The 14,773-nt window shown below is 35.8% G+C and overlaps 1 protein-coding gene across 1 annotated transcript in view; it reads right to left on the reverse strand.

Moving 5' to 3' along the window:
- Positions 1-6,881: 6,881 nt before the first annotated feature.
- Positions 6,882-14,773, reverse strand: part of MMP16 (matrix metallopeptidase 16) — a 311,674-nt gene continuing 303,782 nt past the window's right edge. The window contains exon 10 of the mRNA XM_060610852.3: positions 6,882-7,410. Coding sequence (XP_060466835.1) covers positions 7,328-7,410 — 83 coding nt within the window. The 3' untranslated portion in view covers positions 6,882-7,327. The remainder of the gene's footprint in view (positions 7,411-14,773) is intronic.

Genomic DNA, 14,773 nt, shown 5'->3' on the forward strand with positions numbered 1-14,773 from the left:
TTCAGTGTACTTATAGCCAATTTATTCCTCTTGATCATAGAACTGTTCAAGTTATGTCTAGTGACTTATCTTCTCTGAAACTGCACATCTGGAGAATTGTGCCCAGTACTTATACTATAGTACATTGTTAGATCTTAATGTATATTTATTTATTAAGAGAGAAGGTTTTTATATCCTTACCCCTTTTGTTCTATAGTAATATACTCCTCATATTTTTAGCTAAAGTGTTTGCTTAAAATGGAATTTGAGGAGTGGGTTTATTAAGAGGAACACATTCCAAAATTTTTGGGTTTATTTTTGTTTTTTACCTACCATTTAATATGTGCCAGATGGTCTTCATGCATGATCTCACTGAAAGCCCAGAAAACTCTACTGAAGTGTAGGGGAAATTTTGCCACACCAAAACATGTCTCTTTTGCCTGTGGATTATTTTAAGCTGCTTATTACTTTTTTAAGTTTACTTATTTATTTTGAGGCAGAAAAAGAGAGAAAGGGCATGAGCACAAGTGGGGAAGGGGCAGAGAGAGAGGGAGAGAGAGAATCACAAGCAGGCTCCACTCTTGTTAACACAGAGCCCAACATGGGGCTCAGTCCCACGAACTGTGAGATCATGACCTGAGTCTAAATCAAGAGTTGGACACTTAACCAACTGAGTCACCCAGGTGCTCCTAGACTGATTGTTTTTAAGAACAAAAGGCTCAGGAAGAAACTGGCCTTCCCCCTAGCTGCCTAAAAGAATTTGGAAAGAAGATTTGCTCCAGGAAGGTAGCTATCATCATATATATATATATATATATATATATATATATATATATATAACTATATATATATAACTATATATATATAACTATATATATATATAGTTCATATAACTATATAACTATAGTTAATAAGAAGTAAGTGTGGTCTACAGAGAGAAACTTAAAATCTACTAAAATTCCTTTCTATGTCCCATTAATTCTGTTGGTGCAGTAAATATTTATTTACCAAACATTTACTCTTTTTCATTTTCCTATGCTTTGTCTTCCTTTCATTTGAAGTCCCAGGTTACTATATTCTTCTCCTTAGCTCTAGATTTCATATAAGCCTCAATTGCCTGACTGCCTATGGGCCTCATATTCTTTGGGAACCCCTGCATGTACGGAATTAAATTAGATTTTCTTCTGTTGGTTGGTCTCATGTCAATTTAATTCTTAAAACAATCAAAAGAACTTTGAAGGGGAGAGGAAAAGATTTTCTCCCAAACAGAGGTAAGGATTATCGTGCCCATTTTGGAAATAGGAAAAGTGAGGCTCAAAAACATTGTATGGCTTGCCTAAAGTCTCTCTATTCATAAAGGACCAAGTCAAGACTAGTAGTAGAAGCTTCAGTTAGGAGGGAGGGAAAAGAGAGGTAAAGAGGATATTTTCTCCTCTGAGTCCATAATCCATATTGGTGACTTTTCAATGTGTTTCGTGTAATGTATCAACAGGGAATTTCTTGGGCCAGAGGAAAATATGTTTTAGGAGATAATATGAAATAAATTTGCAAAAAAAAAAAAAAAAATAGGTGCAGGAGATTTGGTGAAATGGTGTAATCCAAAGAGTATAAAGGGAAGAAAACATGCATATCAGTTAGCTTCTCGCCCACGTAAGTTTTCTGAGGTATGGTAGACTGAAAAATGGCCACCCAAAGATATCTACATTCTAATCTCTGGACCTGTCAATGTGTTACCTTATATAATAAAAGTATATTTCCAGATGTGATATGTTAAGGATCTTTAGATGGGGGAGAATATCTTGAATTATCACAGTGGAGCAGATAATCACAAGAACCCTTACAAGAGGGAAACAGCAGGAGGAGAATCAGTGAAAGAGATAGGACCATGTTAAGATGTTAATGTTGAAGATGAAGGAAGGGGCCATGAGCCAAGGGAGGCAGGTAGCCTCTAGAAGCTTGCAGAAGCAAATAATTTTGCTTTAGAGCCTCTAAAAGGAACCAGCCCAGCTGACATCTTGATTTTAGGAATTCTGACCTTCAGGATCGTAAGAAAATAAATTTGTGTATTTTTTTAAGCCACTGTTCATGGTAATTTGTTACAGTGGTGAGATAAAACTAATATAGGTAGTTACTACAAAACAACCTTTCTCCACCTTCTTTTGTGAACTGTTAAAAGAAATACAAAACCTAGGTAGGCTTAATTTCTTCACAAGTGTCATATAATCCCAACATCTGTTAAAAGATCTGAAGTTTTTTTGTGATCAACAGATGGAACATACTGGAAATATTTCAGGGAACTAGAGAGAAGTTACCATGTATGATCTACTTTTCCTTGTTACTGCGGTGCTTGAAACATCGAGTCTTCTATTTATCTAGCTATAAATGAGAATAAAGCTGTGGCTTGCCTACCTCATAGAAAAGCTGTTTAGCTTCATTTGCTAAAGCTTGTAAAATACTGCGAAGATAATAAACACTAATCTTTATTTAATCAACTAGGCAAGAAGACAATTAAATGAAAGACCAGGAGTGTGCCTGGCAGCACAGTATCTGATGGAGTTCTGTAGCTCAAACCAATGGAGACCTACATTTAAAGTACAGTTTCTATAATCTGCCCTATCAAAGTGATAAATTAAGGTTTAGGGCTTCCAATTCCTTGTTTATCTCAACTACTTAAATTCAATTGCTTTAATTAAAATTGCATTGAGAATGCATTTTCCAATTTAGACTTTCAAAGGCCATTGGGGGCTTTGTTCTATTACATCCTTTTCATGTTATACTGTTTGAATAATCATCACTTAACTTTCTCAACAGTAAAAAGAAATTTTCCTTCTTAAAGGAATAATTATTGTTTCAACTAACAAGTCATACAGCAGATTACAAAATTGGTAGTTGCTAGGTTAGCTGTGGGTAGAGATATTTTATAAACACTTTAGCTCTGATATCTTCTTTACTTTGTTCTTGAAACATGTAGATTATATGCAATATTTTAACATATTGCAATAAACAGACATCCAATTCGATAGAGCAACAAATAGTAAGTACACACTAACAACCAAGTCAATTTAACATTTCCTTGATGACCCCAGAAGTCATATATATATATATGTGTGTGTGTGTGTGTGTGTGTGTGTGTGTGTATTTTGAGGGTCATCATAAGTGAGGAGTATAACAGCAGCATCAGAGTACCATCAAATCCAGAAACTGGTCCCACAAGAATAAATTTGGATGGATGTTCGTATAAAAGTCCCACCTATCCATCCCTTACTCCATTATTCTAGACATTGCAAACTACCAAGCCAGAAGAAACCCATTCTACCTTAAGGCCACAAACAACCTCCCTCCCTCTCACCCTTGTTCTTTCCTTCCTTTTTAAAAATATCCCTTATATTTATTAAAATTATAATTTTATATTAATTATATTAATAATTTCAGACTTGCAGGAAAGAGTCAAAAATAATATAAAGAACACTTATGTACCTTTTATCAAGATTCACAAATTTTTATATTTTGTCCCATTTGCTTGACCATCAATTCTGTTTTGCTCTTTCTCTCTCTTTCTGTCTCTGAACTTTTTGAGAGTTAGGTGGAAGCATCATGCCCCTTTACTTCTAAGTACTTCATTATATACTCTCTAACTAAAATTATATTCTCTTTGACAAATTATCAAAACCAGGAAATCTAAAAATGATGCCAAGTGTTTTTTCTGTAAACCATAGCTCATACTCATATTTTGTCACATGTCCCAGTAAAATACTTTATAGCTATTATTTTCTACTCCAGGATTAGGCACTGCAATTAGTGGTCATGTCGATTTAGTCTTTTTTACTGGACAGAGGTTTTAGCTTTTCTTTGTTTTGCTTGATCTTGACATTAATGCCAAATGCAGACCAATTATTTTTGTAAAGGATCCCCCAGTTTGGGGTTTTTGGTTATTTCCTCATCATTATATTCAGGTTATGGATTTTTGGCAAAAATACTGTGATGCTCATCTTTCTTAGTGCAACCTATTAGATGGCATGCAATATTTTCCTGATGTTGGTAATGTTAACTTTATCATTTTGTTATTGTGGAATCCACCAGGTTTCTTCACTCAAGAGTTATTGTTTTCTATTTGTAATTAATAAGCAGTTTGTGAGGAGATAACTTCAGACTATATAAATATTTTGCATCCATAAGACTTTAATCCACCAATTTTTTAATCCATTGATGATTTTCTAACTCTTTCTATATTTATTGGCTACCATTATACTATAGGGAAGAATGTTCCCTTCTGTCGCATTTATTTATGTATTCATTATATATTTACATCAGTACAAACCCATAGATTTGTATTTTAGTGTGTTATATATGACCCATTACTATATATTCTTTGATACACAAATTTTTCCAGATTTGACTACCTTGACCACTTGAAACCTCCTTCAAGATGATTCCTTTGTCCTTTTGACATGACCCCATTTCTTTTGAAACACTTCCTTACTTTCTGGCACACCAAGATATTCCAGGTTCTTTTCGTATTGTATTTTCCCTGACTCATCCCCAGAATCAGCCTTCTCTCTAATGAGCCATGGTTCATTTTAGTGAACAATGGTATTTAAGAGCCAAGATTTGAGTGCCATATTTTTGCTTATTGCTGCTAGCACGTCATTGATTTCAGGCCCTCTCAATTAACACAACTAGGATATATGTATATGTATATACATATATATCCTCATATCTAAATGTATTTTCATCTATGTCTATCTGTAATTTTATATTAAAAACCATGAATTTATGTGCATAACTTAATCTAACCACCCACACACATTCTTTTTCCAGAGATGCCAGCTATTAACTAAAGAAAATTGAACTGGATTCCAGACTTCTCTGATCTAAAAATCTTATTCAAACCCACTGAAATTAAACTTATTGTTCAAGCCCCATCCTCTCTATAAATACAACTTCCACTTTCTTCTCCCCAATCACTTATACAAATTGAATGTTCCCCCATCACTATTCATTCTTTCTTAAGGAGATGGTTAAAACACAGGTTACTTTATGCATCCATATTTGACAAAGGATTACAGTTCATGTTATTTTCTAGATCTTGAAAAATGGCTTGCGATATACTTTTTTATTCATTTTTTGGCCCTGATGAGAGGCACAGTTAGCAAATTCAGAACTGGATTCTCTCTCCAGTCAACTTGTCACAACTCTGAAGTGATGTTACAAGAGCATCCTTTTCACATATATTAATTTGGTGACTTCCTTTACTTTCGGTAGACCAAATATGTTCTTTTCTGAAACATGAACTATATAACTAGAATAAATAGACATCCTGTTGTTTCTCCTGTTTTCATTTCATCTACAGCACACCAGAATTTTTTTTTTCCATACCTGTTTTGAGAAAACTTTCATTGGACTAATTGAATGAAGCAGCATCTATGGCTTACTGTTTCTTTAAATCCTGGAAAGACTGAAAAAAAAAATCAGGAATAAACATGAAACTTTCATCATAGTGTCCTTCCAACACATGCACATTATTTGTGGAACTTCCAGAGGTTCTCTAAGGTGCCTGGAATCTTCCTGTTGATGTTGTCCTAATTGTGCAAATTATCAATGCGACTCAGTGTTTGCATCCAGATGAAGCCTTTCATAACTATTGGTCTTATTTGCTTAGGAGCTTGTTACAAGTGTGTTTTTGAGTCCAACACTGGCAAAGCCTTCCAGAATAACTCTGAGGAAATAAAGACTATGAGTACAGAAAAGTCAAGTTGAAACTGATTAAATAAGGTTGTTAAAGAAAGAAATGCATAGTTTTGTTCACTGTCATGAAGCTACAGCATAATACATAAACCCTTCCCATCACCACAGTGAGCAATGGAGAAAAATTAAATAAGTTTCCAATATTTATAATATCAGATATGAAAAGTATGGCCACTCCTTAGTTTTAGCAAAGTCCATGAGATTGAAATATCAATAGCTCTTCTTTTCAGCATTGATTGTAATACTATGTAATATACTATGAAAATATAAGCCAAAATAGTTTCTGCTTTATTAGTTTCTGTGTCTGTGATTAAAAGTCTAATTTTAAAAATAATTTTAAAGTTATTTGTAAGGAATTTAATTTTTAAAATAAGAACGGTTTTTGAATGGGCGTGAGAGTCAGAGATCAGTTACTCCTGAGTTAGAGACTAGAAATACTCTCCTCTGTAGAATGTATTAGTTATTTTTCCTTAAAAAATATTTTTGCTCCAGGCAAATGATATGATCAGAGTGGATAGAGCCTTGACAACAATTTCATTAACAGTGTAATTAAAAGCAGTGTTTAATTTATGCATGTAATTCATACACGTGGTCTTGGAATGGTTAAATTGCAAAACCACAGAAAGAAAGAAGGTGGAAAACATCTGATTGTGAAACACAAGATATACCAGACAATGATTTCTTCATGGGAAGAATTTTACTTGAAAGACAACACAGACATTGTTCTCTTCCAGTCCTAAAGCTAGAGCACTCTTATATAAACCCTTCCCATCATCACAATAAACAACAGACAGAAAAATTATTCTGAGATCTGACTTGAAGCAGGCATTTTACAGAGCTTATGAGTCTGCATCCCAGGCATCTCATGGAACTTTAGGATAGAAAATAGGAAAAGTAGTAATGATAAACATACAGGATATTTAAGAAGAAACTACTAACATTTGCAAGGAGACAGGGTGAGAAAGAGGGAGATCTTAAGAATTCTTTTTTTTTTTAATTTTTTTTTTAACATTTATTCATTTTTGAGAGACAGAGAGCATGAGCAGAGAAGGGGCAGAGAGAGAGGGAGACACAGAATCTGAAGCAGGCTCCAGGCTCTGAGCTGTCAGCCCAGAGCCCGACGCGGGGCTCGAACTCACAAGCTGCGAGGTATGACCTGAGCCAAAGTCGGACGCTCAACCAACTGAGCCACCCAGGCGCCCCGAGATCTTAAGAATTCTAAGACAAGGAAAAGACTATTGGTTACATCCATCATGACCACAGAGTTAACCAAGAACTGGATCAATGGACAACGTAGAATAACACAACAGTGAATGTGTAAGAGCGTTCAGGTCCAGATGGCATGGAATGGTTCTTTAGTTGTTTCCAGCCTTATTCTTCCACCTGGGCAATAGGGTCTCTGCACTAGGCTCCTGCTTTCTGAATTCTTCTGACTGTATTCTTCTTCACAAGGTGTGGAGTCCACAGGACTGAGCAGGGGTGTCCATCCAGAGAAGACACGATCACATGCTCCGGCACTTGGAACCTGTAATTTTCTGCCCAAATTTCTGAACCTGCTTCCGTAGCTTGTATGGGTCTATCCTTTTTAGAGTAGAATGTGTCATCAGAGTACATAAGAAGTAGCCATCAGTTTGGAGGCTGGTGGAAGGAGCTTGGGTGTGTGGCTCCTTGAGGTGCAGGATAGAGCTGAGGATAAAAAGAGAAATTGGGCAGTCATGGGGGTGCATGCATGTGTCGGTTCTCCTCCTGCTACTCCAAAGTGACTTTGAATATTCCAGTTCAGTAATTTTATTTTACAGTTGGGGAACTAAGGCCCAGAATGACATCATTCAATACTAACTGATAACTTGTCCTTCACCAAGATAATAGTAATTTAGTTGGCCTGAAAAATAGCTCTTAATAAGTGCTCAAATTTTCAAAAAAGTGATTTTCAAAATTTTTGGTTCATACATGTGTTTTGTTTTTGAGGTCGGATATGTGTCAATTACCCAAATACCGACATGTTCAGGAGATATACAGACTTCTGCATTTTAAGCTAAGCTGGTTGATAGCTGAGAGCTTTGAAACTGAATACAACCTGTAAGCCTGTGGTTTGAAAGGCAGGATGAGAAGGTGTGCTGGCAAGTGAGCTGGGGGAGAGCCAAAAAATTTGCCTACTAGACAGTTTTGCCTAAGGCCAATAATATGTGCAGGAAAATGCTGACTGGAATAAAAGTGGCCCCGTTGTTGAAACTGCAGCATAAAACATGCTTTGTGGCAAACAGGAAGTGACAAAAATAACTACCTTTCAACACAAGCAGCAGATTTAAATGGTTCACAATGAATTTTTCATCTATCAATTATATTGCAAACTAGAAAGTCATGGATAACAAGGATGCTTCCGTATGTCACTTCAGGGGACTGTTTAAAAATAGAAGACTGCCGGAAAACAGGAGAAGCATAATCAATACTGTGATTAATGGCAGTAATTTCACATAAACATCTGGGCAATTAAAAATGCTCTTTAGGAGGTGTTTCGCATGCAACTGGTGAAGGAATGAATGAGTTTCAAATCAAACATCACTGTCAGTGTATTGAATAATTCACAGCCACAAACACATTCAAATTGGAACAGTTCCAGCTGTCAAATCTATAAGAAAAAGTCTTATTTAGAAGAAAATACACTCTGGATCACTTTTTAATTCTGCAATCCTTGTTCATTAAATTAAAAACACCCTGCCAAATATGTACACACAGGTGTACTAGCTATTGTGTCCCCAAACATTGGCTTGGCATTATGGGAAATGATGGGACTGTGTCAAATGACCCCTGCTCCCAGGAAAGTTAAGATTTGTGTTGGCTAAGTGATTAATATTCTCAGGAAAGGATTAGCCAGCAATAGCAAATGACTGTGTATCTAAACTTTGGCCAAACATCAAAAATATTTGAAGTGTTTGTTAAATTTAATTCAGAAAGCCTGAGGTGGAAGTCAGGAATCTCTATGGCCACTCAGTACCTTAAATGTTCATGATAATTCACAGTTTTTGAGAAACACTGCTGTACTGTAAGAAAAGATGATATGAAATCAATCTCTAGAATGTGCGATTTAAGAGATGAAACTATTTTACCCCAAAATGGCCCCCAAAGGAACTGTCTTATTAACAGCTTATTAGCAGCTCTTATCCATGTTATCATATAAATGTTTGTCTTTTCATGAAGCCTTGTCATTTTAATAATCCTCTCATTTCAGTCATCTGTAGAATCCTGGAACAGACAAGGACTAGTAAGACAATAATTTTTATAGATGGAGAACCAAAGGATCAGGGATATGACTTGCCCGGTTCCCAAAATTTAGTGATTCACTGGACTCCTATCCAGCTCTACTCACCACACTGTGCTACCTCTCTCAATGAAAAGTGAGAAAACATGAAAGGGGTATGATTAGTTCAAATATTTTAGTAGCTTTGCTTCTAGTTTAAAAACGTGGGTATCTCCTGAGAAGCCAGCTGACGTTACATCTCTTACATTGTTCAAGAAAAAAAAAGTTCTTACAGCTAAAGTATCATAATATTTTATAGTAAAAAAAAAATCAAACCATGAGTAATGTCATTCGTTAAGTGGATACTCATTTTAGTAAGGAGAAAGCACTGTTGTGAAAATGGCTACTCTGTTTCCAAAAACTGAGCCGATGAAGAATGTCCACTGATAAATTGGTTATTGTGATTCCAATCTTGTCCCCTTCAACTCCCAGATCATCCAGTGAAACTATTAGCCACAATCTATGCATCAGTGTAGACACCTTACAGCCTCTTCCAGCAGTGAGAATTTATCACTCGAAGAATTTCTTTTCCCCATACTCCTTCAGAGCCACTCCTGAGTTGGACTCTGACACTGCAACAGTTCCCTTCTGTTGGTGTCAGCATTTCAAGTAACCAATACGACAAGCTGGAAATTTTTCCTCCTGTTCACTGCCATAACTTGAGGGAGGGGTGACTTTGCAGCAGGTATAGGTAATTTGGGAATGTGTATGACTGTTTCATGCAGCTTGTGCATTCATGACCTTCTTGGACCTTATCCAGAACCTACCACTTCCACCTGATAATGGAGCCTTACTGGTGTGCTTAACTTTTTGGCATGGTGCATCAGATTTTCAGTTCATGGAAAGAGCCAGTACTCGTGGTTGGCGGTTTAATATCTAATACAGCACAGTAACAAGTCAATAATTATTTTTCAAAATGAGAAAAGTTATTTGGTTAAAAGTGCATGATTCTTGTTAACAGAGCTCTGAAGATTTCTCTTATCACAGATTGCTGTATGTTGAACCTACCAAAGACAGTTTGAACATACATAGATACACTGAGTAATAATAGCCAGATAGCAAATTGTTTATACTGTGGACAAATACCTCTTTCTCTGAGCCCCATTCAAATTTAGCTGTCTTAGATTATCGAGTAAATGAGTTAAAGAGCCATATCCAAAATAGTTCATGTGCCTCTTTCTTGCTGGTAGTATCTATAAGGTAGAGCAGCTTATTAATAATTTATCATTGTTAATTTATAGAGAATATTCTGATGTGCCCTGAGTAATTAGACATCTAGAAATTTCTTTGGCTAGGGCAGACCTCTTTGTCCCGTTTTTGTGTTCCGTATGCTGACATGTATGCATTTGCATCTTCCGGCTGTTCTATCAGCATGCTGTCATCAGTGCAGTTGGCAAGCAAGAATTCTATGTAAGGGTAAGAACGATTTATTTTCCTTCAAACTAAATTATAACACAGATTTGACATAACATGGTGGCAATATGGCAAAGGTGTGCTGCTATCCTGGCCAAGTGGGACAACTGAATCTGATATTCTGTACTAATTGGAATAAACATACAACAATCATCTGTTAGATCAGTAGCCGCAAGTTAAGTGACAGGGACTATACAGTTTATTCCAGTAGAGAGATTACATCTGGAATACCCATGGCAATTTAAATCACCATCTGATTATCATTATGACAATCCACCATCATTCTCCAAAACCCATTCATATGCTTCACTGGCTAAGGCAGAATATTGAATGGTTATGTGGTAGCAATAATAGTCTGAATTTTTCAAATCTTTGATGACAGCTCTAGTTTTTTTAATGAATTATTCCAAAGATGTCGTTTTAAATTTTGTATGAATAGGGAACTCTGGGAATTTCCACTGGATTCTACTTATTACAGTCACTCTTCACTTAGATGGATACCCAAAAAAAGACTACTAGATACTAAAGGGAATATTCCCAATTCATTAGGTAAATAACAATAGCATGTGTTGGGATCCTGTTGGGACTACCTTGAACCAAAACCTCTCTCCATACATCACCTGCCTAGAAGACCAGAGTTACTAGGAATTAGAGTTAGAGCAACATCAGTGTCAAAATATCCATGAAACGGGGCGCCTGGGTGGCTCAGTCGGTTGAGCGGCCAGCTTTGGCTCAGGTCATGATCTCATGGTCCGTGAGTTCGAGCCCTGTGTCAGGCTCTGTGCTGACAGCTTAGAGCCTGGAGCCTGTTTCAGATTCTGTGTCTCCCTCTCTCTGACCGTCCCCTGTTCATGCTCTGTCTCTCTCTGTCTCAAAAATAAATAAACGTTAAAAAAATTAAAAAAAAATATCCATGAAGACTTGCTATTTATCTTACTCTAGAACATGTTTATCCTGAGAAATGGCCTTTATGAAAGGGAAAGGGAAAGATTCACTGTGACAATTGTGATAACATTGAAAAATTCTCCCTCAGGGGTAAGCAGATATTCATTTTGGAGAGCCTGGGTGGCTCAGCTGGTTGAATGTCCAACTTTTGATTTCGACTCAGGTCATGATCTTATGATTCATGAGATCAAGGCCTGCATTGGTCTCTGTGGTGACAGCACAGAGCCTGTTTGGGATTCTGTTTCTCCTTCTCTCTCTGCCCTCTTGTCTCTCAAAATTAATAAACATTTTTTTTAAAGGAGAGCTTCATTTTTATTGCAATAGATGTTGACTCTGAACTGATTCAGGTCTGGTAGCTGATTCAGGTCAACTGAGAAAACTCTAGATCTCTAGTGAGGCTTTATTCAGGCCTCTGTTTACCAGATTTTTTATTTTTATCAGTTCTACAATTCAGATAGAACTTTATGGGATGTTCTTTATTTTGGTCTCTGGGGCTTTTATGACTAAATACCTACCTCTAAAGATCCACTGATTGTAATGGTAACCACATACCCCTTTTGACTCTAGATGCTTCTAGTGATCAGTTATTGTTACTTGTGCTTTTCTATTCTTGGAAACTATCACTCAAATAATAATAGAATCCTCATTGAAATAGTAAATGCTTTTCATCTATAGTTTCTGTTACTAGCTTTCCCACTTAGCAGAGAACAACCACTAAAAAGTTCTTTCAAAGTGGATGATGCTCCTCTCCCCATCACAGAGACTGCCTTCTTGGCCTTTATCTGGGAGTCTGGTTGGGTGTGGCTGAGTGAGTTACATGTTATATATCCACCAAACATTCCATCTCACTCAGTCTTTGGATCCTTCTTCTTTTTCATACAAAGGAATTTTTGGCATCTCATCATCAATTATGTGAACCAATTTTGATTACAATTGTACAATATTCTCTGCTGTTTGACCTAGCTCATTTGTTACAGAACCTCTAGTAATTAAACCATAGTGGTAAAGTTAGCCAATTAAAAAATGTGTTATCCCTTTTGGTCTGGGAACTTCAGAATCCATTCCCATACATATTCCACAGAACCTGGATGACATAAATTAGCTACATTTTGTAGCATTGGTATGTAAGCTGTTTCCTCCTATATTTGACATTATAATTCATTCTTCCTCAGCGTATGTTGGAATATGACTCTAGCTTTTAGAACTGGATACAACTAAGGGGGGAAAGGAAATTCTTAAGTTCATAATAGATTGGAAATTTATGAATACTCTTAATATCATAAATCACCCAATTTCAATGACTATAGTTCTGTTCTTTATCAAAAACCCAGACCCTCCATTTTATATAATATATCTAATGAAGCTGTGAATTAATGAATATTGAAATTTGGCATCATACTGGATCAAACAAAGGTTGTATTTTAGTTCACTCAAACCTGTGGTTGCAAAGTTAAAAAGTTCATAAGAAGTCCTAAGTTTTCAGTAAATGCTTAAACCAAGAAAATATGAATTTAACTTATAATTTTCTTTAAGTTTTCACATGTTATTAGAAATAATATCTTTATGCATTGCTACTATGTGGTAGCAGTAGCAACAGGGTCTTCTGAAGCCTTGCCTTCAGTTGTACTTTATTCCAGGTGACGTAGGTGATAATTTGATTGTTTTGCCTCCATCTTCCATTAGGTATCAAATATATACCACTTTAAAATAATTTTCACCATTCATTGTCTAATAAGGATAGATATATCATTTCTGATTCTTCTCTCTCACTAAGTTTCCACTGCCGACAACTTTTTAGCCAAAGGTCTTAGTTGCATGCCCAAGAAATCCACTGTAGAGAAATAAACAGCAATACAATAGTAGGGAACTTTAATACCCAACTTACATCGATGGACAGATCATCCAGACAGAAAATCAATAAAGAAACATCAGCCTTAAATGACATGTTAGACCACATGGACTTAACAGACATTTAAAGAACATTTCATCCAAAAGCAACAGAATAGATATTCTTCTCAAGTACACATGGAATGTTTTTCAAGATTATATGTTAGGGCACAGATCAAGTCTTAATAAATTTTAAAAGATTGAAATCATATCCAGCATCTCTTCTGACCACAATTGTACGAAACAAAAACTTAATTATATGAAGAAACTGGAAAATTCACAAATATGTAGAGACATAAAAAAAAAATGCTACCAAATAGCAAAATAGACCAAAGAAGATATTCAAAGAGGGCTCAAAAATATTCCTGATACAAATGAAAATGGAAATTTAACACACCAAAATTTATGGAATGCAAACACAGTTTAAGAGAGAAGTTCAGGGGCGCCTGGGTGGCGCAGTCGGTTAAGCGTCCGACTTCAGCCAGGTCACGATCTCACGGTCCGTGAGTTCGAGCCCCGCGTCAGGCTCTGGGCTGATGGCTCAGAGCCTGGAGCCTGTTTCCGATTCTGTGTCTCCCTCTCTCTCTGTCCCTCCCCCGTTCATGCTCTGTCTCTCTCTGTCCCACAAATAAATAAAAAAACGTTGAAAAAAAAAAAAAAAAAAAAAAGAGAGAAGTTCATGCCTATGTCGAAAAACAAGAAAAGTCTTGAATAAGCAAATTAACTTTACACCTGAAGGAACTGGAAAAAGAAGAACAAATGAAACCCAAAGTTAGTAGAAAGAAGGGAATAACAAAGAACAGAAATAAATGAAATAGAGACTAAAAAGAGAGTAGAAAAAAATCAGTGAAACTAAGAGCCTGTTCTTTGAAAAACAAAATTGACAAACATTTAGCTACACAAATCAAGAAAAGGAAATAACTCAGATAAATGAAATCAGAAATGAAAGAGGAGATATTATGACTGATACAACAGAAATAAGAGACTGTAATAAATAATTATATAAATACAAACTGGACAATCTAGAAGAAATGGATATGTGTTTAGAAATATAGAATCTACCAAGACTGAATCATTATAAAATAGAAAATCTGAACAGACAAAAGTCCAGGACCAGACTCCATGGCTTCACTGGTTAGTTCTACCAAACATTCAAAGAAATAATACCAATTCTTCTCAAACTATTTCAAAAAATAAGCATGGGTGTGGGGGACCTCTTCCAATTACATTTTTATGAGTCTAGCATTAACCTAACACCAGAACTAGAGAAGGACACCACAAAAAAAAAAAAAAAAAAAAAAAAAAAAAAAAAAAAAAAAAAAGAAGAGAAAATTATAGGCCAATATCACTGATGAACACAGATGCAAAAATCCACAACAAAATATTTACAAAGTGAATTCCACAATACATATTAAAAGAATCATACACCACAATGAAGTGGAATTTACTCCAGGGAGGCAAGAATGGTTAACTTCTGCAAATAAATATGATACACCACATTAAAAA

The sequence above is a fragment of the Panthera onca genome, chromosome F2 (genome assembly GCF_046562875.1).
Source record: "Panthera onca isolate mPanOnc1 chromosome F2, mPanOnc1 haplotype 2, whole genome shotgun sequence".
Lineage (NCBI taxonomy): Eukaryota > Metazoa > Chordata > Mammalia > Carnivora > Felidae > Panthera > Panthera onca.